Genomic DNA, 26997 nt, shown 5'->3' with positions numbered 1-26997 from the left:
CTTCATATTTAAGAATGCTAGTGTTTCAGTTGTGATTTATCCTGGATATTTTTACCTGATTCAGAAAAGGTACCACTCTGTTCACTTATCTTTCTTGGGCAGTAGCCATTCTTATTCTTCTGAGCCTGTACAGGGGTGCTTGACAACAAACCAAGTGTTATTAATAAATGCTTACACTTTCTGTTGCATTTTCCCCAACCTGTCAATTTATCTATCTAAACATTTTTTTCCTGTTGCACTTACCACTGTAATTCATGTATTCTCAGAGATCTTCATTTGCCATTTGCTACCACTAATTTGGTCTAATTTAAAAATATCACAGAATATGCAATATTTAATGAATAATAATTAAAAATAGATTTTAATTATATCTTAAAGTAATTTTGTCATACCTAGAGAATTTTCAGGATTTGTAAGCCTAATTAGTCAGTTAGCCCAGTAATCACAATACCTATGAATAAAGATAAATCATTTTAGAGAACTAGCCATCTCTGGGCAGAACACTGTAAAAGATAAATTGTTAATAACAACCCATCTTCTCTCTTATGTGATTTTAAAGAAATCCATATACTTATTCTCTGACAAAATACCCTTAATGAGATAGTATCTTAGTTGCATTCTAGCTTAGGGGTGAAATAGGAATATTTATTTTTTAAATATTTTAAACTTTTATATGACCACTAAAGCACAGTTGGAGTTAATGCCACATGCTGGAAGAATGATTGACTGTTGGTAACTCATTAGGTTTTTTTTGATTGGAGATAGGAGGTGTGGAAACCATTAACCCCCAAAATACATCCTAGTTCACATTTCAATTCACATTCTGATATTTATATCAGAATGTTTTCTACCTCAATAAATGGAAGCTAAATGTGGATCATATTTTTGGTTATATTAGAAAAATATTATTCTAGTTATTAATGTTCTTGTAAAGTAAGATCATGAATTAATTCCTTTCTTTTCCTAGCCACAAATTTCTGCTTTAATTGTTAAACTATATATAGAAAACTAAATTAGCATTGTCAGCTTTGCTTTCAACTTAATCTTTATAATATTTTGACAGTGCTGAGAATCTATTTTAGGCCATGTCTTAAAGGTAATGATATTTTTACAATTGTTTGAAAAAGTTTTATAATTATCTACACAGCTGACTTATTTTAACTCAAATTCTCCTTTCTCCAGTTGGTTAATTGATTTTCTTTTATTGCCTGGAAATTGTGATTTATTTGACTAGAGTTTACCTTTGGGCATGAGAAAGTAGGGTTTATTTTAGTCAGTTAATGTATATCTTGCAATTTGTGCCAAGACAGAAGGCTAGAAAAAACCAGCTAGAGTGATTCAGTTTGGGGGACAGAAACACCCTTTCAACAAAGTTTGGGATAGTGGTGTCTCCTTGCTGCTGGCCATAGTAGAATAGTGGTAGCAGCTCATGGGATATATGAGGAGGGGGTAGGGGATGAGATTTTCTTGACCACACTGATGGGGGGCTTCATATCCTGGGGTGGCACTAGTGGTAAATAACCTGCCTGCCAGTGCAGGAGATGTAAGACATGCGGGTTCGATCCCTGGATTAGGAAGATATCCTGAAGGAGGGCACAGCAACCCACTCCAGTATTCTTACCTGGAGAATCCCATGGACAGAGGAGCCTGGCGGGCTACAGTCCATAGGGTTGCAAAGAGTCAGACATGACTGGAGCAATGTAGCATGCACTCACACACCACTGGATTACATCTTCACTGGTGTCATTAGAAAAATACTTTTTAGGTACATCTTTGTGTAAGTTGTATTCATAGCAGCACACACTCATTTGATGGTTAGTTGTATCTAACATCTGGTTACTAAAGGGGAGGTAAATCTATCCCCTTTGTTTAAACATTTGTGAAAACTGGGTTGCAATATGTTTTCAGCAGTTTTAAGTTTTATGTTGTTTTTGTTCAGCTGCTAAGTTGTCTCTGACTCTTTGTGTCCCCAACTGCAGCACGCCAGGCTTTCCTGTCCTTCACTATCTCCCAGAGTTTGCTCAGACGAATGCCCATTGAATCAGTGATGCCATCCAACCATCTCATCCTCTGTCACCTCTTTTTTCTCCTGCCCTCAATTTTTTCCAGCATCAGAGTCTTTTTCCAATGAGTTGACTCTTCACATCAGGTGGCAAAAGTGTTAAAGCTTCAGCATCAGTCCTTCCAATAAATATTCATTCAGGGTTGCTTTCCTTTAGGATTAACTGGTTTGATCTCCTTGCTGCCCGAGGGGCTCTCAAGAGTCTTCTCCAGCACAGCAGTTCAGAAGCATGTATTAACCATGGACAGAGGAGCCTGGCAGGCTACAGTCCAAGGGCTTGCAAAGAGTCAAGACACGACTGAGTAACTAACACTTTAAATTCTATAATTTTTCTTATTTTCTGTTGCTTAGAAAATAACATATAAGGAATATTGTCTTCTGTTAGACTTTTGAATGTTTAGAGCAAACCCAGCAAATGTGTGAAGCAGTCATTATGGGTGAATCAGTCAAGTAAGAATTAAGTATTTAAAAAAGATGTGCAGCTTGGCCATTTTGAGGCTGTTGGTCCTTCAGATGGGACTGGAGTGCATTTGCTTTGCTGTATGTGATGGACAGAAGCAGAGACATTGTATGCTGTGGAAAAGGGAAATTTATAAGGAATATTAGGAAAATATTCACTTGGGAAATTTGGATAGTAGTACAATTGATCGTTTAGGCTTGGGTTAGAGCTGTTATTGTTTCCTTAAAACTTTAGCTTGAGCTCCTGTCTAAATTGGGAACTTTTTGTCTTGGCAGCTAAAATTATATATTTTCAAAGAAGTTTTTAAGTATCTCTGAGCATCACAAAATTTTCACCAAGAGGAACAGTATTGCCACTGCTGTTACTTTCCTTCTATTATATGAAGCAAACCAGATCCTCTCATTCTCACTCACTCTCATTTCTTTTTATTCCTTCCCTCCTATTTCCATTAAAGAAATCTTCTAGTGATTATTATTTTAACTTTAAAGAATATCTTTTTATCCCTATCCCTTGAATAACAGGTCTAAATAATGTCTTTATCTTCACACTGTGGAAAATCAGGAAATTAACACTTCTTCATTTTTCACCTTTTTTTCGCACACTTTGTGTTCCAATGATTGCTTTCTAGATTACTGGTCTGCATTATTATGACTTGTGACGTTTCTATTCTGTTCTGAAATACAATGAAATATCTTCAGTTCAGTTCAGTTCAGTTGCTCAGTCGTGTCCAACTCTTTGCTACCTCATGAATTGCAGCACGCCAGGCCTCCCTGTCTATCACCAACTCCCGGAGTTCACTCAAACTCACGTCCATCAAGTCGGTGATGCCATCCAGCCATCTCATCCTCTGTCGTCCCCTTCTCCTCTTGCCCCCAATCCCTCCCAGCATCAGAGTCTTTTCCAATGAGTCAACTCTTCGCATGAGGTAGCCAAAGTACTGGAGTTTCAGCTGTAGCATCATTCCTTCCAAAGAACACCCAGGACTGATCTCCTTTGGAATGGACTGGTTGGATCTCCTTGTAGTCCAAGGGACTCTCAAGAGTCTTCTCCAGCACCACAGTTCAAAAGCATTAACTTCAGTGCTCAGCCTTCTTCCCAGTCCAACTCTCACATCCATCATGACCATTGGAAAAACCATAGCCTTGACTAGATGGACCTTAGTCGGCAAAGTAATGTCTCTGCTTTTGAATATGCTATCTAGGTTGGTCATAACTTCCCTTCCAAGAAGTAAGTGTTTTTTAATTTCATGGCTACAATCACCATCTGCAGTGATTTGGGAGCCCCCCAAAATAAAGTCTGACACTGTGAAAGTGAAAGCGAAGTCGCTCAGTCTTGTCCGACTCTTTGCGACCCCATGCACTGTAGCCTATCACGCTCCTCAGTTCATGGAATTTTCCAGGCAAGAGTACTGGAGTGGGTTGCCATTTCCTTCTCCACGGGATCTTCCTGACCCAGGGATCGAACCCAGGTCTCCCGCATTATGGGCAGACACTTTACTGGCTGAGCCACCAGGGAAGTCCAGTTGGAATATGAACAATATGGTTATTTAATCCTGTTTAACACACACAGTAGACCGTTTCAGTTAAGACTTGCATTTTTTTTCAACTCAAAGTAATTAATTGTCTTCTATGTTTTCTTAATCATTTCTTCTCTTCCATTGTCTCAGATGTTTCTTTCCGGAGCTTACATTTATTAGATATTTGACTTCTTGGGTGACCCTCCTTATTTCATTTTCTCTCTGTTTTAGTTTCCCCTGGACACACTTTTATGCATAGTTATTTTATTTAATGGAGAAGGAAATGGCAACCCCCTCCAGTATTCTTGTCTGGAGAATCCCATGGACCGAGGAGCCTGGTGGGCCACAGTCCAGGGGAGTTGGACATGACTGAGCGACTAACATTCACACATTTTATTTAAAATGCGGTCTATTATAATACTTCATCTATTATTATGAGTCTTCAAGTCTTTTCACATGAGTGAATTTTCTAGATAACAAATGCTTATTCCATTTAGCACCACAGTAATTCTAGATGTACTATTTTTTTTTAACAAAGTATTTCCATCTTTTTATCTTCTTTATATTGTCCCTTTGACTCTTTTATGCTTTGTGTTGTGGAAGATTCCTTGAGTTTCCCAGTTATTAAAGTATTAGTTAGTTGCTCCGTCGTGTCTGACTTTTTGCAGCCCCGTGGACTGTAGCATGCCAGGCAACTGTGTCCATGGAATTTTCCAGGCAAGAATATTGCAGTGGATAGCCCATTTTATTCTCTAGGAGATCTTTCCAACTCAGGGATCAAATCTGGGTCTCCTGCACTGCAGGCAGATTCTTTACCACCTGAACCACCAGGGGGTCCTTATTCCTATCTTTTTCAGCCACTTTTGAAATTTCTTTTGTACAATCTATGCAATCATTTTAATTTCCAAGATTGCTTTCTTGTTTTTATTTTCTATTTTTTTGAAGGTGATGTGTGCTCACATTTTCCGAGGACATAATTAGAATTATTTGAATTTTTGTGTGTGTCTTCCCTGTGTTTGTTTTAATTAGTTTTTATTGGAGTATTCTTGCTTTACAGTGTCGTGTAAGTTTCTACTGTACAGCAGAGTGAATCAGCTGTGCGTATATAAATACTGTCTCTTTTTTGAATTTCCTTTCCATTTAGGTCACCAGAGAGCCCTGAGTAGAGTTCCCTGAGCTGTACAGTAGGTTCTCATTAGATAGTCTGTTTTATTCCTAGAAGTGCATATGTGTCAATCCCAGTCTCCCAATTCGTCTTACTCCCTTTCCCATTTGGTGTCCGTACGTTTGTTCTCTACATCTGTGCCTCTATTTCTGCTTTACAAACAAGATCATCTGTACCATTTTCTAGATTCCACATACATACATTAATATGTGATATTTGTTTTTCTCTTTTAAAAAATGTTCATTTATGTGTTGGCTGTTCTGGGTTTCTGTTGCTTCTCACCAGTTTTCTCTAGTGCACAGGCTCTAGGCGAGCAGGCTTAATGGTTGTGGCCATGGGCTTAGTTGCTCCGCTCCGAGTCATGTGGAATCTTCCTGGACCAGGGATCAAACTGGTGTCCCCCACACTGCAAGGCAGACCCTTAACCAATGGATTGTCGGGGAAGTCCCAGGGCTCTTCTTAATGTTCTTGCTTTTCCCTGTGATTCGTGGTGGTATGTCATATTTACAAAGATCTATAAATGACCTGCACCGGCTTCCGCTGCAGTGTTGGGAGTCTGTTTCTCTACTAGCTTTCTCATGTAAATGACAAGGCTTACCCTGAATTCTGGGTGAGGGAAGAATACAGAAGTGGGTAGCCATTCCCTTCTCCAAGGTATCTTCCTCACTCAGGAAATGAACCTGGGTATCCTGCATTATAGGCAGATTCTTTACCATCTGACCCACCAGGGAAGCCCCCCCCAAAATGATACACAGGCTTTCTTGTAGTGTACGTGTGTGTGTGTGTGAGAGAGAGAGAGAGAGAGAGAGAGAGAGAGAGAGAGAGAGAGAGAGAGAGAGAGAGAGAGAGAACAACCTAGAAGTACTAACAAGTGTTAAAATCAGGAGGTTTTTCCCCATGGGTTGAAATCTTGGATATATTTTCTCTTTTTACTGGGGTTAAAAACCTCCCTCTCCCCTGCATTCTTCTTCTTTTTTGATCAGGATCTTTGGAGTTACTTCCAGCCCTATTCAGCTTCTCTGTCAATCCCTAACGCCTTCATTTGGCATCTTCTCGGCAGGTATTCTTGTTTCTTGAGAGAACATTTCTGCATTTCTCTAACTTTATCCTCTGGGTAAAAGCCTCTGCTGCTTGTCACTCTGTTTATGCTGTCAGAGAGAGGAGGGCTTGAACTTCCTAGCTATTCAGACGTTGTTCTTTCTGGAGTTGCCAGCTGACTATCCCAGCTCCCATGTCCACTCTATGTATTGTTTGGCTGGGAACCTAGGAAGGCCTGTTCTAACTCTAATCTCTTGCAGAGCAATTTCTTCTCTTCTTTCTCTAATGGACCAATCTCATCTTCATTCTGCTTGCAAAAATACCTCAATGTTTCTGTATTTTTTTTTTTTGGCAAGCAATCTTGTTTTTCAGTATTGTGATATGAAATGAAAGTGAAAGTGTCAGTCATGTCTGACTCTTTGCAACCCCGTGGACTGTAGCCCACCAGATTCCTCTGTCCATGGAATTCTCCAAGCAAGAATACTGGAGTGGGTACCCATTACCTTCTCCAGGGGATCCTCCCAACCGAGGGATTCAACCTGCGTGTCCTCCATTGCAGGGAGATTCTTTACCATCTGAGCCACCCAGGAAAAACTATGCCTATTAAAATATAAATTTCAGTGGATCTTGGAAAGAGGAACATGTACTGTGTACTATTTTCCAATGCATATTTTCTCATACTTCTCAATTTTTTTATTTCTTGTCTCAGTTGTTTTGCCATATGCAGTTTTGTGCATTTTACATGTGTGTGCATACACATATACACAAGAATTATATTTATAAAATGGACTGGCAGGATTTCATCATATATTTTTTGTCTGCTTTTTAATTGTCTTCTGCATCTAGGAAGGTACAAATATATATGACTGTTACACAGTATTTTCCCATATTGATGCTGTATAAAGTATATTTTAAACATTAACCATCAAGAAATCAAATAAGTTCTTGAATGTTTAATGAGTCTGTTTTAATCATTGGTCTTAAGAACTGAGACACTTTCAAGTTAAACACTTTTGTAGTTGTGTAAAATAATTTAATGGCAGAACTTGAAGGTTTGATAGTTTTCCTTTTTTCCCCATTTCATTGAGATATAATTGGCATATAATATTGTCATTGATATATGTATATATTGTGAAATGATTACTACAATAAATTTAGTTAACAATCTCACAGTCATAATTCTTTTTTCTTATAATGGGAACATTTAAGATCTACTCTCTTAGGAACTTTCAAATATACGCTATAGTATGGCTAACTATAATCACCATGCTTTACATTACATATCGGAATTTGTCTCGTTTTTTTCTTTTGTATTTGTTCTATCTTAATTGTTTTGATACCAGGCAAGTAACTTTAGTCAAATTAAGAGGAAAGTGTTTAAATCTTTCTTTTTCAGCAAAGAATCGTGGAATTGCCATTCCAGTGGATTTGGACAGCCAAGTGAATACTCTTTTCATGAAGAGTCATTCAAACATGGTGCAGAGAGCGGCCATGGGCTGGAGACTGTCAGCTCGCTCTGGACCACGCTTCAAGGAAGCTCTTGGAGGGCCTTCTTGGGATTACAGAAATATTATTGAAAAGTTACAGGTACAGTAAGAGCATGAAATGACATTAATATTTTCTAAATTATAATTTTAATGTATGTGGCCACATAAACTATGGTTAAAACTATCAAATTCTAGTTGGGTACCAGGCTTTGCTTTCCAATGTCCAACCAACACTATCCTTTTTAAAACATTGCTTCCAGATAGAAGTTGTTGGGAGTCTTTCTTTTTTTCTTTTTGAGTAGGTATTATTTAATGTGTTCTGGCAGTGAGGTAATGGGTCTTAATATCAAAATAGTAACTGTAACACATTTGGTAGAATAATTTATATAAAGACCCATGTAACAAATATTTTACAACCTTGTTTCAGTTCATGTCTCAATATCCTTTTATATTTCTTTGATGAGAATGGTGTGAGTACCTTTACTCCCAGATTATTTGCATAGTATCCCACTCCTGTGTTTGGCCTGGACATTCTGGGACACTGAGTAAAGAGAGGCATTGTGTTAATCTACCCTGACTGCCATCATGAAATACCACAGCCTGGGGGGTTTAACCGACAGAAATTTCTTTCTCACAGCTCTGGAGCTAGAAATTCAAGATCGAGGCGCTGGCAGGTTTGTTTCCTTCTGAGGTCTCTCTCCTTGGCTCGCAGGTGGCATGCTTGTCACCGTGTCCTCATGTGGTCTTCCCTCTGTGCGCATTCACTTCTCTTTCCTAATTGCTTCTTGTAAGGCCCCTGGTCATTTCGAAGTAGAGCCCATCGATATGAATTCATTTTACTTGAATTACCTCTTTAAAGGCCCTGGCTCCAAATCGAGCCACATCCTGAAGCGTCGCTTGTATGTGCTGCGTGCTCGGCCACTCAGTCGTGTCCGTCTTTGCGGCCCCGTGGGCTGTAGCCCTGCCAGGCTCCTCTGCCCGTGGAATTCCCCAGGCAAGAATACTGGAGTGGGTTGCCATGCCCTTCTTCAGGGGATCTTCCTGGTGCAGGGATTGAACCCACATCTCTTGCATCTCCTGCATTGGCAGGTGGATTTTTTTTTGTTTTTTTGTTGTTTTTTTTTTACCACTAACACCATCTGGGAAGCCTCAAAGCACCAGGATTAGGGCTTTATCATATGAATTTTGAGAGGGACACAATTCGGCCCATAAGAGATACCTTCCCACTCACATAACCAGTGAAAGATTTCATGGCACAAACTGGAGGATGGCTTGAGGAAAGTTTTTGGCATGGAGAATGGTCACAACATGAACTGGAATAAATATTATAAGAGGTATTGAGTAGATTAGTTGGTGAAGATTCAGTTTTAATAGATGAATGTAGTCACCCCCATTTGACACAACTAGAGAAAGCCCGTGCACAGCAATGAAGACCCAGCACAGCCAAAAATAACTAACTAACTAAATAAAATTATAAAAAAGATGAAGGCAGGGTCAACAGACCTGGTGGTTCTTAGATGGAGATAGAGAGGGAGCATGAGGGACATTGAAGAGGCATGATGATTAGAGACTAGGTGACATTGTAGTCCCTAGACTGTCAGAAGGAAGGAGAGAATACAGTAAAAGGATTTTGGCTGTGCTCATTGAACACACAGTGAATAGATTTATTGGCTACTGAATCTATTGGAAGGTAGGTCTATATTTGGAGGTAATGGTTGGTGTTGCTAAAAGAAAGAGTATAGTGATAGGAAAAACAAAGAACATTTTTTTAGGCTAAATAAATTAGCTAAAAGTTGCAGAATGGCCAAATAAAATGAGGGAAAAAAGGCACAGTCAGAAAGGAGGCAAACAGGTTTATGAGAGACAGGGGAGCAGACATTTCAGGGGAGAGATTGTCATGTCAACCAGCATAGAGAGGGCATGCTTTCAACTTATTTTAGCATAGTCAGTGGCAATCATTGGATAAATATATATTTGATGAATACTGTGTTAAGTACTGGAGATAGAACCATGAGGTCTGTATCCTCATGGAAAATGCATTGTAACCCTAAGTAAATGATATAATGTTAGATAATTAAAACTTCTGTGAGTAAATCATGATAACAGTTTGATGGAGTGTCACTGGGAGAGTGATCCTGTAATGAGGGAGTGCTTCTCCATCGAGAAGACGTTGACACCCAAATGAGGAGGAAGAGTCTATTCAAAGACAGCTTTATGGGAAAGGAAAAGTAAATGCAGTGATGCCTTGGCAGGAATGAGGTTGGGGATTTGAGAAACCAAGAGAATCCCATTGGGGCAGATGTGGGCAAAGGAAGAGAGTATTACGAAATAAGGAGCCAAATCACGTAGAGACTGCCATGCAAGATAAAGTGTTTGGCTTTATTCTAAATGTGATGGAAAATCATTGAGGATTTTTAGCAGAAAATAGGCATGACTTGGTTTACCTTTAAAAAAACACTGTGGATTTCAAGTGGTGAATTGACTATTGGGTCCAGACAGAAGCAGTGAGTCTAGTTCATTAGTTATTGCATTAATTCAGGTAAAAGGTAATGGTGGCTTGGCTTAAGGGGGTAGTGATAGCAATGAAGATAATAAATTTTGGATATAGTTGGTCCTAGAGCCATTGGGGCTTGGTGGATGGATGGGAGAGTTGTGGATTGTTGGAAAGAGAAATCAAGGATGAGCCTTGGTATAATATGATTAGGTCATTTGCTAAGGTAAGGAAGGATGGGAGAGTTGGAATCAAAAGATTCTGTATGGAGAATCTTAAGTGTGAGATGCCTATGTCAGTATCTATATGGATGTGTCAAACAGACAGATGGATGTATGGGTCTGGGGTGGTTTGGAAAGAGATCAATGCGGGAAATATAAATGTGGGAATTTTCAGCATACATATGATGTCAAAACCATGCAATTTCATGAGGTTCCTCATAAGAAACTGTAGATATAGAAGAGAAAGGACCAGGAATTTGGTAAAGGAGTAGTCAGGACCTAGATGGAAAACAAGGAAAAAAGTGATGTTACAGAACCAAGAGTAGAAAGTGTTTGATGAATCAGGAACAGTGTGTAAAATGCTTAGGTAAGATGAGGACAGAAAAGTAACCACTGAATTTAGCAACATGGTGATGATTGCTGCTGCTGTTAAGTCACTTCAGTCGTGTCCGACTCTGTGAGACCCCAGAGACAACAGCCCACCAGGCTCCCCCGTCCCTGGATTCTCTAGGTGATGATTGCAGCTAACTGGTATTCAATGATTACTACATTAAGGAGTGGCCAGTACATGTTAGAGGCTGTTTTTTCTTTTTTAGCTTTTTAAGCCATTTTTTAAATGAAGCATAGTTAATTTGGGGGGTAATGAGAGATTCCCTGGTGGCTCAGACAGTAAAGAATCTGCCTGCAGTGCAGGAGAACCGGTTTCCATCCCTGGGTCCGGAAGATCCCCTGGAGAAGGGAATGGCAACCCACCCGGGTATTCTTGCCTGGAGAGTTCCATGGACAGAGGGGTCTGTTGGGCTACAGTCCATGGGGTCCCAAAGAGCTAGCTGGACGTGACTAAGCAACTATTTCACACAGTTAATTTGCAGTGTTGTATTAGCTTCAGGTGTATATCAGTGATCATTTTTCAGATTATTTTCCATTATAGGTTATTACAAAACATTGTAGAAGCTATTGTATGTATTTACTTTTAATCCTCACAGCAAGCCTATGTAATTGCTAGTATCATTATCCTGGGTTTTCACATTGGGGAAAAAATGAATTAAAGAGATTATGTAGTTGACCCATGATTGAAATAGGAGATAAAGACTGACATCATAGATGCCTAGACCCAGTTTGTTTAGAGAATGAAATGAAGTTGAGAGGTAATCTGAAAGAGAGGTATGTTTTAGTGATGTTTTCTTAACTACGATAACTGTGGTCACATTTGATAACCATATTCTCTTCTCGCCTTTGTATAATATCTAGTTTCTGTGTATGTGATTTTTTTTTTCCCTCCCTGGTAGTCTCTCTCAACTATTATGAGAAATTTCTCAAAAAACTTATTTAGTAATTGAAGGAGAAATGATCACTTTTGCTAAAAGGGAAGGAAAGAGTTAAACAAAAGTTAACTCCTGAAATCTAGTCATAAGAAATCAAGAGACTACCAGGAAGAAAATAACTTAAAAATATATGTTGAGAGTAACAATAAGCAATTGGCAGTCAGTTTTCTGCTTAACAGAATAAAGCCACAGTTATGGGTGAATAAAGTATTGCTTTGTGGAGTGTTTTTTTTTTTTTTCAGTTTGTTTTCTTAGTTAATTTTAAAACAAAAAGGGGAGGCTTTCATCATTAAATAATGTTCAATAAATTATCATTGCTTATAGTTAATTTAAACAACATGTCAGTTGACTGCTTTCAGCTATAATTAACAGCGAAAAGTGGCTTAAATAATAAAAAATATATCTTTTCACACACAAGAAGTCTGAAACTAGGGCTCTTCCTGAGGTGTTTAATTCAGTAGCTTCATTGGTTGGGGTCCCAACCACCATTAGTCTGTGGACTTTCAGCGTAAGGCTGGTCTTCAAAGGTCCTTTGAGGGCTGCCTTGTACTTTGAATTTTCACACTCTGAGGCTATCTTAGAAGCCATAGATAGTTTCTAAAGAATCTGCCCTGCCCACTCCCCAGCTCCATACAAACCCTCACACTCAGCAGACTTCACTTGATGTCTCATTGGTCAAGACTGTGTCACAGAATCATGCCTAACCAGTTGTTGGCAGGGGAAATGGAATGACCATGACTGGCTTAATCAACCTTGACTCTAGAGGAGGTGGGCAGGGGCTCCTCTCCCTGACAATGTTGTTGCCTGACTGAGAAAAAACATGGAGATTCTGTTAGCAAGGAAAAGGATGAGGAAAGGCTACTGGTAGATGATCAATAGTGTCCGTCAAAAAGTATAATTTAAAAATACTACTAAATGTCATTGAACCCTTGTATAGTACTAATACTGCTTCAGGTAATATATCAGGGAATTTCCCCCACTGGAAAAAAATGGTCAGTTTCAGGTGACCAGTGACAAACATGAAGTCTTTCTTAGCTGTTCCCTGAGCATACTCTAACTCTAGTTTGATGAATACCTGTACTGTCTGTGGGCTTCCCTGGTTGCTCAGTTGGTGAAGAATCTGCCTGCAATGCACGGGACCCAGGTTCGATTCCTGGGTCTGGAAGATCCGCTGGGGAAGGGAACAGCTACCTATTCCAGGATTTTGGCCTGGAGAATTCCGTGGACTGTTTAGTCCATGGGGTCACAGAGAGCTGGACGTGACAGAGACTTTCACTTTCACTTTTGCACTGTCGGTATTACAGTCCCAGACGCTGCAGTACTTGTAGCAGTGGCTTTACTGACTTTTTATCTTTCCTGTATATTCTTAGAAATCTATAGCTACCCACTCTTCCTTTATCATATAAAGGAACAAGGAGATCCAGGAAGTATTCAGACAGAAAGCCAGCCTCTGCTTAAAGCACACACATCCAGTGCTTTGGGAAGTAGGGTACCTCTTCTCTGAAAGTCCCACATCTCATTTCTGGTTAGTATTCATAAGCTTGTCCTATTTTTAAAGGATGAAATCTGAGTCAGGTCTTCACATGTCTTCTCTTGTGCTTTATTCCTTAGGATGTAGTGGCCTCCTTGGAACAACAATTCAGCCCGATGATGCAGGCTGAATTCTCAGTGTTGGTTGATGTGTTGTACAGCCCAGAACTGCTGTTTCCTGAGGGAAGCGATGCGAGAATAAGATGTGGCGCTTTCATGTCCAAGTAAGTGGGTACAGCGAGATGCTGCAGGTGCTGCCGCACCGAGCCTGCCTCTGACATCCCTGTTTTCTGACACTGCTGGTGCCTCATGACAGTCCACAGAGCATGTGAAGCGTCTAAAATCCCTGCAAATGTACTTCCAAAATCATTCGTGTGATTCAGTGGAAATTTCGTTTTGGTGATTTTCAGGTTATCATATTTATTAACATTTACTGAAAATGAGATGTATCATTGGGCACAAAATATCACATAAAAGAATATCTTTGTTCTGAGTCCTTTCTATAGCTATGTGGTGTGAACTTTTAAAAGATTCCAGTTTAAGGTCACTGATTTTCCTTAAGAGAAAGAGGAGGGAAAGGGAACTAGCATTTATTGAGGTCTTACTACGTGGGCTATTGTTCTGTGTTTGCTTACCCATGTTATCTAATCTGTACAAATGCGCTGAGAGATTGGGCCTCATTTTAGAGATAAGAAAACTGAGGCCCAGGTGTGCTTCAGTAACCAGCTGTTAAGTCTTGACCTGGCACTCAGCCATGCTGCTTTGATGTGCTCATCTAAAGCTCTTTCATTTATGTATTTCTCTTAGCATTTTTGTGATATTGTCAGGTCTATTGCAGTGGGTGTGTTATCCTAGAATGTTTTCATTTTAATGGTAAAGGAGCAATTCTCAAGGAAATGTAAGCAGTTGTGAGAGAAAGTTTTAGGTAGCTCCAGAAAGATGCATCTTAATGTGGAGGACCCTTCACTGAATGATTTGTGCAAGTAATCGCATGTTGACTCAAGATGGCCAGGCAGAGGTATGTGGTCTCCTTGGGGAGAGAATCTGGATGAAGGATCAGAAGAAGCTGCAACCCCCTTGACCATTATTTGTCACAGCCTCTTCTGTATGGTTGAGAATATGGCTAACACGGTCTCAAAGCCTCCTGTATTGACTGTGACATAGTGAGGCAGAAATTAAAGGATGAGTGGACACAGGAAGTGTGTTTCTTTCTTTTACCAGTTCAAGTTGGAATTTGGGGAGAGAAAAAGAGGTATGGGGTGAGAAGAACTGACTGTAGGGATCATGTTGAAGAGCAGGTGGAGTTTCTCCATTATGGCCAAAATCAGGAATTCTTTACTCTTGATCACTGTATCTTAAGAAGCCTGGGAAGAGTGGGCTTGTCTGGGTACTAACCAGCCTTCTAATAAGCATTTTTAAATGAAGAGGTCTAGAGTGTCTGCAAACTGCTGACTGTGGAAACCACTGGAAAAAAAAAAGTAGAGGTGTTGTCTAGTATAAAAATAGGGTCTTTGACAAATATACTTTTTCTCCCATGAATATATATCAACGTATATATAACATAGGTTAAAAAGTAGGCAATAAACGTGAGATTTTTTAACTCCAGGATATTCATATGATGCTATAGCTATATCCCAGAGGCTTGATGGTCTAGACAAGTGATTGGCAAATTCTGGCCCACAAGCCATTGATAATTTTTGCAACTAAAGTTTTATTGAAACACAGCCACACATATTCATTTACGTATTGTCATCAGTGGCTACTTTCATACTATTACAGCAGAACTGACTAGTGGCCTAGTCTGCATGGCCTCCAGAGCCTAAGCTATTTACTATTTTGCCCTTGAGAAAAGGAGTTCGCTGATTCAGTGTCAAGAATTAGTGTCAATACGATAACTATACATGGCTATTAATATGAAAGTTAAAATTCATTACAACATAGATAAAATATTTAGTCCCTCAGTCGACATTTGCCACATGTTAAATACTCAGTAGCCCTAGGTAGCTACTGGCCAACAACTAAGACAGCACAGTTATAGAACATTTCAACAATCTCAAATAAAATTCTGGTCTAGAACTTAAGGATATAGGTGTGTGAGAAGGTGATGTAAAGTAACTCAAAATGTCAAGAAAATATTGACCTGTGCTGAAGATGAAGCAAGTCTGTTGCAATATTAGGTAAATTTCAAAGGAGAGAAGCAGAATGACCTGATACTGAGAATGTATCACAGGTCCTACATTCGGAGGGAGGAAGAGAAACTCACACATAGTTTAGTGGTTAGAGAAAGGATTTTTATGCAGTTGTATGTGAGTGATTGTAGCATGGCTTGAGGCTCAGGGATATCTGTTTACTTCTTGCATAATTCTGGAAAGAGCCAAGAGTTTTATTTGCAAGGATATCTATTATAATAAAATTAGAATTCAGCATCGTTAATTGCTGTAGGTCTTAAGTGGGTTCTCTGACTTCTTCAGATGAATTTAATTATTGGAACTTTTTGAGTCAGATGGGTCTGCTGGAGAATGTCAGGGCTAACCCCCAGGAAAGGACCAGATTACACATTAGTCACATATAGTGAGAGGGAAGAGAATAGGTCGTTGTAAGAATTGGCTTTTATGGTGGCTGCATGTAGTTCATTAATATCCACACTTACTCCTCCCTTATGAAGGAGAAGCTTAATGTTTCCCAAATTATGGGATGTGACTTATGAAGAGGAAACCATTGATTTGTAAAAAGAATTGGGAAAGAATATAAAATATCAGCATGCATCTCATATAGTAAAGGTAACTTTTTGCGATCATTGTATAAATACACTCACATTCTGTATTTGTGTGGTGAATTGTTTTGTGAAACTTACTCTTTACTTAGATACAGAAAAAATTTGAAAGCCAAATGATCTAATTCAACCAAACATTATTTGATAGATGAATACTTTGTATAAATCCCAAGCAAATATTCATTTATTCCTACCAATATTTTCAAATGGTTAGTGAATTAAATATTTTATCTAAAGAAGAATTAAGGAAAATAGAAATAGTCTAAGAGAGAAAAATGTCAAAAGAAATTTACAGTGTCTACCAAATGATTTTCATGAGATTCCCTGGTAGCTCAGCTGGTAAAGAATCTGCCTACAATGCAGGAGACCCTGGTTTGATTCCTGGGTCAGGAAGATCCCCTGGAAAACAGATAGGCTACCCACTCCAGTATTCTTGGGCTTCCCTGGCGGCTCAGATGGTAAAGAATTTGCCCACAATGCAGGATACCTGGGTTCGATCCCTGGGTCAGGAAGATCCCCTGGAGGAGGACATGGCAACCCACTCCAGTATTCTAGCCTGGAGAATCCTCGTGGACAGAGGATCCTGGCGGGCTACAGTCCATGGGGTCGTAAAGAGTCGGACATGGCTGAGCAGCTAAGGAGAGCACAGTCTGTAGGAAAAAAACTGAATAACTCTCTTTCAGAGAGGCAGGTTTTTGTTTCTTGCCAGGAGAACTTTCGACCAATAAATGTGCCTGACCACATGGACATATAGCGCCCTGCCCAGATGTAACAAGTCTAAGAGGAAATCACTATTCCTTCCCAACATGAAATAGGTGTCATTTAAAACTATCATTGCCCACCTACTAACCCAGCCCATACATTTTAGGCATCTGTGATCTCCCTTCCTTCTGTTTTTCCACTTCCTGTATGCCCTTGTTTGCCAGGTCATGTTATGCCTTTCCCCGTCGTGTGCCCTGTTCATCTCTTACTTGTTCTCATGCTTCCATGCCCTTGTTCCCACTGCCGTCTTTTTAACAGGTAGGCAGGATCATACTGCTCCTTTAACACAGTGGTTCTCTATTTTCTATAAATTCCAGACTCTTCAGCATAATAGTCCCAGTTCTTTCTTTTCAGACTGCACTTTTTACACTCTTCCTTTCCATGTCTTTAGCTGTCAGCTGGCAGTTAGAGTATACTTATTTCCTGGACATGACATCAGCTTTTCTGCCTCTGCCCTTTTTTCCATTCCCTTTGAAATCACTTCTCTCCACTGTTTCCTGCCAGGTGAAATCTTCATAGTTAAATGTTACATTGTTTCCGAAACCTTCTCTGGTCAGCACTAGGCAGCTCCCCAACAAAATGTAATGGCTTCTTTGTCCAGTTTATGACTCTTGCCTTTGTCTCTGCTCTAACTTCTTGTAAGACACAGCTGTGTGTAACCTAGGACTCCCTTCATCAGTGGAGGGATGTCCTGTCTCCACAGAGTGGTGCTTCAGAATTTTGACTCTGAAGTCAGGTTCAGTTCAGTTCAGTTCAGTCACTCAGTCATGTCCAACTCTTTGTGAACCCATGGACTGCAGCACGTCAGGCTTCCCTGTCCATCACCAGCTCCGGAGCTTGTACAGACTCATGTACATCGAGTCAGTGATGCCATCCAACCATCTCATCCTCTGTTGTCCCCTCCTCCTGCCTTCGATCTTTCCCAGCATCAGGGTCTTATCCAATGAGTCAGTTCTTTGCATGGTGGCCAAAGTATTGGTGTTTCAGCTTCAGCATCAGTCCTTCCAATGAGTATTCAGGACTGATTTCCTTTAGGATGGACTGGTTTGATCTCCTTGCCATCCAAGGGACTCTCAAAAGTCTTCTCCAACACCACAGTTCAAAAGCATCAATTCTTTGGTGCTCAGGTTTCTTTATAGTCCAGCTCTCACATCCATCCATGACTACTGGAAGTCAGATAGACCTGGTCTATTTCCAGATCCCACAACTTAACAATTGTGTAACCAGAGGAAAGTTGCTTTACCTCTTTGGGTCTCTGTTTTCTCATTAGCAAAATTAGCCTGTTAACAGAACCTAACATATGACTTTGGCTTGCTATAAGGATAAGTGGAGAAAATTCATGGAAAGTGCTCATATTTCACTCTGACACTTGATAAGCACTGACTAACCGCTGTCTAGTGAAAGCTCACTTTTCCTTGGGGCACTGTCCCATAGGATTCCCGTTATGTCACTGAAATCAGATCATTCCATTATATTTTACATGGTTTTGTTTTTTTCTAGGAGGACATATCTCACGGGGTTGTTTTGAGAACCAGCTTTTTAACAATATGAGTTGTATGTGCTAAGCTATAAATTCTGATTCTCAGCATCTCATTTGATTCTGAGTTCTTGGAGATGTTATATAACTGTGACCTCAAATATTTCTCTTGACAGAACCCCACTGCAGAGGTCACCACTGTAAAATTAATTAGAATCTTTGCCAAAATTATAGCAAAAATAGTAAATGGATGGACTATCTTGAATTTACTTTTTTTTTTTGCTTCTAATCATGAAAACTGCCAATTTCTACCAAGCCCTAGCAGTGAAAAATAGCAGTTATTATTAGTGGAAACTGGAAAGCATCCCATTAATGCTAAGGCTCCAGTGTTGTATGCTGCTATTATATAGTTAATGTGATATACTACATGGAAAATAATATAGTATGGCATAATATAATAAAGTATACTGTACTGCAGATATTCATATTTCTTTCCTAATAAACTTGTTTTAGTTCACATGATAGACTTGAAGATAATCAGCATTTCATTGGTCTTTTTAGAGTATTGTGTCCCACTAAAAGTATGTTACCTGAATAAACTTGAGAAGCCCTGGGGTATACTGACTATAAAGCAAAAGTTTTATAATACAAAGTTTATAAGCTAGAGTATAAGTTTAAAATTTTGATGCTATGTATCTGGTTTGCTTTATACTCTAAAATAATGGTGTGATTATTTTTTCCCTCTGGTATATGATGCTATTAAATTGACTTAAAGAGAAATTACTGTCCTATTAAGGCTTAATGTTTTGTTTTAAGGTTGATTAATCATACAAAGAAACTGATGGAAAAAGAAGAAAAATTGTGCATTAAAATTCTTCAGACTTTACGAGAAATGCTAGAGAAGAAAGACAGCTTTGTGGAAGAGGTATTTAAAATTTTTTCTTGCTATTTGAAAATAAAACAGAATTTCTAGAATACTATAATGAATAAGTTACAATAGGCTATTATAGGATTATTTGTATTACATATTAATAGTGTGTGTACTTAGGTGAATAGATAATTTGAGTTTTTATGTTATTCATCTCTTAATGTTTACTTTTGATTTGAGAAGTAACTAAGATTAGAATGGCCCAAGTATTTGGTTTATTTGTTATTATTATATTTTGTCATGAATATATATATTTTTTCTCATATAGTGTCAATGGACCAAATGATCTTTCTTAAGCATTATTAAGATTTTGTACAAAGTTCTGCTGTGAATTTAAATGGTCTGTGCATTTTGGAATATGTTGATTTCATTGTACATATATGTTCATGTCATTTTCTATATTATACCCAGTATTATAAAATAATACTTTTTTAAATAAATGGAACTATAAGTTTCTATTCTTAACTATACTAAATATTGCACAGATGATTTTCAGGGAATATCAACTTAGAGATAATAATTGTCAGCCTGTTATTAAAAATGACAGCTCAGATGCTCATTAAGAGATAGCTGGCAGCATGTTTAATACCCAAGGTGATACACTTAAATATAAAATATAAATCTAATGTAGGTTTTTTTTAGCTAGCTACCTTTACTGTTTACTTTTATGTTAGGTATCAAACATAATTTATAACATGCTCCTTAATAATTTTTGTTCTGTTTCTATAAATATTAATTATCTGGTATGTTTAAAATTTGAAAGATTTTATTTTTATTTATGTATATGCTATCTAATTCCAAAAAGATTATAGTGGTAGATTTTTTTTCTTAACATATTTCGGTAGAAAAGAATTGCAGTGGAATCTTGGATATTAATAGAAGGGGGGATAGCTTCAAAATACAGCATTTGAATCAGTTGTTTGCTTCAGTAATCAAAATGACTTCTGCATTGCATTAGTTCTCATCATCCTTAAAACTATATTTGGGAAACATTAATAAAATACAGGTGGTCAATACAGTTTTAATAAATGTTGCTGTAGCATAGGGCTCAAGAAATATGCTTATAAGTTTGACTATATGGTATGTTCTTAAAAACAGTACATAGAGTTCCTTGGGACTTTTTGTTTCTTTCTCCTTTGGTTCTTCAAACTATTGCTGTAGATTGTTTGATATTGGCTGAAGTATCAGGTCCTAAAGTAGAAAAAATGAGGTCATATGAATTTTTTACAGATGAGTGAAGCTTATGATAACAGTTATTTGTGCTTAACAGAAGATATGTGATAAGCCTTTCATTTTTATATAATAGATGATTATTGAATTACTATAAAGGAAACTAGGAAAGAAATCAGGCAAGATTTTACTGTGACTAGTCAGGAGAATTTCAGCATATCTCCCAAACCACTGTAAAATAATTCATGCTGCTATCTGGGTCTCCTTTATACTCCTAGGGCCATCACTAACTAGTTCAGGCTTTCATCTTCTCTTGTCTAGAAAACACCAGTGCCCAGTTCCCTGAGACCTCCTTGAAGGGAGGCAGGGCTGCTGTTTTCAGAGCTCCAAGGACACTATTCCCATCAAGTATGATGTGAACCACGCCCCCCACCCCAGGACACGATCCTCAGGGAAGGGGTCAGCTGAGGCTCTTTAGGCTCATTCACTCTGGCAGCTCACACTGCCTGAGCAACTATTAAATGGTGGCCCTAGTGTCTGGGCACTGGGGAGATGGAGGCCGATGGCACGGCTTACTCAGGGCCACCACGGAGTGCATTTCACATGCTTCTGGGGTCCTGTCAGTGTCTGCAGAGATCACGAGAGCCTTTCAGGAACCTTCAGGGGCTCTGCACTACCTGGGTGTTACAGGACCCCCTCTGCCTCCCCTGCCTCACCCTTCCTCATCCATTAGCCTCCAGAAACCTGTCCTTCTCAGGGTTCCTGCAGTGTCCCTCAGGCTTTTTCAGCACTGAGCCTTCCCAATCTGGAATTGGGATTGTTGAAATACAAATAAGCCTCAATACCCTCAGTGTTATCTTTGTGAAGGAGCTAATGAGGAGTACTTATCAACTGTTTTTGCCAAAAGTGATACTTTCTCAATAGAATTAACAAAATACTACGTGCCTCTCTCTTTTTTTTTAATTAATTTTTTTATTGAAGGATAATTGCTTTACACAACTTTGTTGTTTTCTGTCAAACCTCAACATGAATCAGCCCTAGATACACATGTATCCCCTCCTTTTTGAAACTCCCTCCCATCTCCCTCCCACCTCATCCCTCTAGGTTGATACAGAGCCCCTGTTTGAGTTTCCTGAGCCAGATAGCAAATTCCCATTGACTATCTATTTTACATATGGTAATGTAAGTTTCCATGTTACTCTTCCCATACATCTCACCCTCTCCCCATGTCCATAAGTCTATTCTCTATGTCTGTTTCTCCATTGTTGCCCTGTAAATTACAAAGTCTTCAGTGCCATTTTTCTAGATTCTGTATATATGCATTAGAATATGATATTTGTCTTTCTCTTTCTGACTTACTTCACTCTGTATAATAGGTTCTAGGTTCATCCACTTCATTAGAACTAACTCAGAGGCTTGCCTTTTTATGGCTGAGTAATATTCCATTATGTATATGTACCGCAACTTCTTTATCCATTCATCTGTCGATGGACATCCAGGTTGCTTCCATGGTGCCTCTCTTTTTAAGGCATTGTATCTGGGTATTTAGTCCAACCTGGTTTATAGATGATGTCAGAGACCCAGAGGGGTAGTGTGATTTACCCAAGGTCACACAGCAGGGCCAGAACCAGAACCAGCCAAAACCAGGGCTCCTTCCTCTCAGCCTAATCTTATTTATCAGATCACAGACAACTTTTACAAATGATGTATATCACTATTAGGAAAGATTAGTATATTTTGTCCAACATATTTGGGGGGGCTGGATTTTAAGTCATAAGCAGACAGAATATAGTAGAATGTAATATCCAAAAGAGATAAAAGTTTAGAAACCTAGAATTAAACATTAAGGAATATGGAAATGCAGTCATTAACTTAGAAAGAAAAACCTAAAAGAGACTTACATAAATATCATTTCTTAATTTCTGTGTCTATTAAAGATGGAATAAGAAAACTGTAGCTGAAAGAATTCTAGATCTTAGTCAACATTTTAATTCTAAATGTTGTAGAGTGAGAAGCATTTCTACTAGCGGAAGGAGAAGACTTTTCTCCCTATATGAAATTTTTAGAAAGCATATTAGATCTAGAATGATTCAAACGCCTCTGCTGGGAAAGAGGCAGCAATGGACAATCTCTGCATGTTGTCAGCATGGCTGGTGCTCCCTCTTCTGTGCCAGTGGAGGGGCCCTAAAGGACCCACCGGTTTGGATGAAATGGCCTTGGGTAACAGATTCAGAAGCTGGTCAAATCCATTATTTTACAACTTACTTATGTATTTTCAGGAAAAATCCTGATTATCTGTCCTGGATAACAGGTGGTTGTGTTTTCGTTACTATGTTAGTTTCCTACTTGTTATTGCTGTTCAGTCAAAGTTATGTCTGACTCTGCAACTCCATGAATTGCAGCATGCCAGGCTTCCCTGTCCATCACGATCTCCTGGAGCTTTCTCAAATTCATGTTCACTGAGTCGGTGATTCCATCAACCATCTCATCCTCTGTTGTCCCCTTCTCCTCTTTCCCTCAGTCTTTCCCAGTATCAGGGTCTTTTCCGGTGAGTCAGCTCTTCACATCAGATGGTAGAAGTTTTGGAGCTTCAGCATCAGTCCTTCCGATGAATATTCAGGGTTGATTTCCTTTAGGATTGGCTGGTTTGATCTTTTTGCTGTCCAAGGGACTCTCAATCACCAAAATTCGAAAGCATCAGTTCTTCAATGCTCAATCTTGTTTATGGTCCAACTCTCACATCCATACATGACTACTACAAAAGCCATAGTTTTGACTGTACGGACTTTTGTTGGCAAGGTGATGTCTCTGCTTTTTAATATACTGTCTAGGTTCGTCATAGCTTTTTTCCAAGGAGCAAACATCTTTTAATTTCATGGCTGCAGTCACTGTCCACAGTGGCTTGTGGCCCAAGAAAATAAAATCTGTCACTGTTTCCACTTTTTCCCCTTCTATTTGACATGAAGTGATAGGACCAGATGCCATGATCTTTGTTTTTTGAATGTTGAGTTTTAAGCCAGCTTTTCACTCTCCTCTTTCATCCTCATCAAGTGGCTCATTAGTTTACAACCCACATGTTTATTATCTTACAGTTTTGGAGGTTGAAGTTTAAAAATCAAAATGTCAATTGAATTCTTTTTGGAGGCTCCAGGAGACAATTCATTTTATTTGCCTTTTTTAGCTTCTAGGGGCCTCCTGCACTCCTTGGCTCATGGCTTCTCCTTCTGTCTTCAAAGCCAGCAGCTGTAGTGTCTTCAACACCCTCCCTCCCCACCCCCGGCCTTATTTCTCTCTCTCTCTCTCTCTCTTTCTCTCTCTCTCTCTCTCTCTCACACACACACACACACACACACAGCACACACAGACATACACACAGAGAAAGACTCCATTGTTATACCCCCCACTCTTATTCTTGCCCTCCTGCCTTCCTCTTATAAGGACATTGTGATTACCTTGGAACCAGCTAGATAATCTTATATAATCTTCCCATCGCAAGATCCTTAACTTAATCACACCTGCAAAATTCCTTTACCTAGTAAGGTGACAGTCCCAGGTTTTTGTTGCTAGGACATAGACATCTTTGGGAGGGCCATTACCCAATCTATCACAATGATCTTTTTACTGGAGAGCTTACCTATGGCTGATTAAAATGTAGGACAGTTTAAATGTGGATGAATATGACAAAAATTGCTTTGAATTTCTAGAATTTTGCTGTTTTCAAAGTACTGTAAAATATTTTGCTACCTTTCAGCAGTTCCAGGAAGTATATAGAACAGGAAGCAGTACGTCCAGGTTTGTAATGTGGAGAGACTCAGAGAATTGACTTGCATTGTCACATAGTTTACCTAGGTCCTGGCTGCCTGACAGTCAGCTGGATGTCTACTGTCTGTATATTGAAGCCCTCCCAAGAGATCTCCCAGAATTGAATCAAAACAGAAGACTCACACCAGGGTTTTTCACACTAGCCATCTTAATGTCGCTCCACATCCCTGGTCGCTCAGTAGTAAAGAACCCGTCTGCCAGTGCAGGAGACTGGAGTTCGATCCCTGGGTTGGGAAGATGCCCTGGAGAAGGAAATGGCAACCCACTCCAGGATTCTTACCTGGGAAATCCCATGGACAGAGGAGCCTGGTGGGCTCTGGTCTGTGAGGCTGCAAAAGAGTCAGAAACAGTTTTACAACTAAACAACAGTAACATCATAATGTTACATTTGAGACTTCATTAATTTAAATTTAATACCATAAAAGGAGATCTCCATTTTCATTTTTGCTTCTTTCGTCTCTGGTACTAGAAGTGTGTGTGTCTGTGTGTGTGCATAGGGGTGAAAATTTAAAAATAGAGCAGTGAAGTAAATTTGCTTCATGGTTGAAACAGATGTCCGTAAAGCAATTTTGGACTTCGAGACCAAGTTTTCTGATTTTATTAGCCCTCTCTGTATGAAATATTAAGGAAAAATTCATGTAACTACATTTTTCTGGTATTTAGTTGATTTTTAAAATGTATTCAATTTATAATCCCTTTGATCATAGCTCCTAAATTAATTTTACTTAATATTTTCCCTTGCTTTATGTTCCTTTGTGCCAGAGGCTGAGAGAGAAGATGTGGGTGGTAATATCCTGAAGATTTCAAATAGAATAATACAAGTAAATGAAAATTTAATTTTCTATTAGGCAAGCCTCTGTGAAACCCACTGATCATCTGTGTACCATTTGTTACAAGTGACAATGCTTATTTTTATTGAAGGTTAAAACATGAAAATTGTATATTAAAATCCCTGAAGTAGGGAGTTAGCTGAGTTTTATAAAAATTTTATAAAGTTGTATTTGTTTAGGCGATTCTGGTAGAAAAGCAAAAAGTTATAAAGGATATATATAAGTACCCTGAAAGCTCAGGGTTCCTTTGCGATGGGTTCCATTTGAAAGGATCCTTTTAGGTAACAACAGCAGGCATGTTTATTTGCACTTTAAAAAATATGTATGTTGGAAAATGTGTGTAGGGAAAGAGAAGAGAAGGAATGTTTTTTAAAATGTCTTGAAGGCAGTGTGATTTCTAATATTCTCCATCCTCAGTGCCATGTTTTTCTACTCTTATTTCTGTGGAAGTGGAAGTGTTAGTCACTGAGTCATGTTTAGCTCTTTGTGACCCCGTAGACTGTGTCCCACCAGGCTTCTCTGTTTGTGGAATTGTCCAGGCAGGAATACTCTAGTGGGTAGCCATTTTCCTCTCTAGGGGATCTTCCCAACCCAGGGATCAAACCTGGGTCTCTTTCATTGCAGGCAGATTTTTTACCATCTGAGCCACCAGAGAAGCCCTTTTATTTCTGTGACTCCACCACAAAATAGAAATACCTGTTAGGATGTGTGTGCTTTTGAACAGCAAAGCTTAATTTAGCACCGCACCTGAGTTTTGTGTACTTCAAGGTGGTTTAGGTCCAGGTCTGAGTAAGGTTTACCTGAGGTGGTCAGGAGATAGAGCTGTACGGGTTGGATGGAGGTGGATGGTCGGGATGCTGAGCAGGAAATAGTAAAAACTGTGTTCAGAGGATTGGTTTGGCTTGAAGGACTTTTTTTTTTTGGTCAGTTTTCTTCATCTTATGCTCTTCAGTATATATTTTCATTAAGATTTATAGAGCATTAGAAACTATTTCTCTCATAAAAGGGAGAAATATATAAATAATAAATAGTAAAGATGTTTATAAGATCTGATCCTGAATGTCTAAAATTCGTAGCTTCTGTCCTGTAGAATTGGAAAAGATAAGGAGCCCTGAAAATATCCCCTGATAGCCTGTGGATCTGGTGATTTACAGTCTCTTTCCTTGTAGTCAGAGAAATTGACCTATTTAGAATGCCAATCATAATTTCCTCTGTGAGTATATTCATATCCACGTGTAAGTTATACTGACAATACAAAAAATCTATAGGACAACAAAGATGTTTAGTCAAGTTCAATATTCTTCAAATTTTCAGGTTTGAAATGCTATATATTCTTGGAATATTTTTGCAAAGGGATCTAGAAACCACTTCTACTCTGGTCTAGTTTTATATGCTTGTTTTTATAAAGTGATGATTGCTAGCATTTATTTGGGAGCTCACTAAAAATCAGATACTGTTCCTGATCCTTTGTGTGTATTATCTCATTTAATCTTTAACTCTTTGTCATCCATAGTATTAAGTATTTTATCTTTCTTTAATAAATAAAAAATAGTGAATCCATGGACTATAACCTCCCAGGTTCCTCTGTCCATAGAATTCTTCAGGCAAGAATACTGGAGTGGTAGCCATTCCCTTCTCCAGGGGATCTTCCCAACCCAGGGATCGAACCCGGGTCTCCTGCCTTGCAGGCAGACTCCTTATCATCTGAGCCACTAGGGAAACCTTATTAAAAAATCAGATATTATTCCTGACCCTTCGTATGTATTATCTTATTTAGTCTTTAACTCTTTGTCATCGGACTTCCCTGGTGGCTCAGTTGGTTAAAGATCTGCCTGCAATGTGGGAGACCCAGGTTTGATCCCTGGGTCAGGAAGATCCCCTGGAGAAGGGCATGGCAACTCATTCCAGTATTCTTGCCTGGAGGACTCTGTGGAGAGAGG

The 26997-nt window shown here is 39.0% G+C and overlaps 1 protein-coding gene across 1 annotated transcript in view; it reads left to right on the top strand.

Annotated features, from left to right (window-relative positions):
- Window positions 1-26997, top strand: part of ITPR2 (inositol 1,4,5-trisphosphate receptor type 2) — a 594002-nt gene that overhangs the window by 310800 nt on the left and 256205 nt on the right. The window contains exons 35-37 of the mRNA XM_040234592.1: window positions 7638-7828; window positions 13377-13519; window positions 19124-19232. Coding sequence (XP_040090526.1) covers window positions 7638-7828; window positions 13377-13519; window positions 19124-19232 — 443 coding nt within the window. The remainder of the gene's footprint in view (window positions 1-7637; window positions 7829-13376; window positions 13520-19123; window positions 19233-26997) is intronic.

This window comes from Oryx dammah, unplaced genomic scaffold (genome assembly GCF_014754425.2).
Source record: "Oryx dammah isolate SB20612 unplaced genomic scaffold, SCBI_Odam_1.1 HiC_scaffold_29, whole genome shotgun sequence".
Classification (NCBI taxonomy): domain Eukaryota; kingdom Metazoa; phylum Chordata; class Mammalia; order Artiodactyla; family Bovidae; genus Oryx; species Oryx dammah.
Note: the sequence above shows the minus strand (reverse complement) of the source record. Positions and strands in the feature narration are given on the sequence as shown.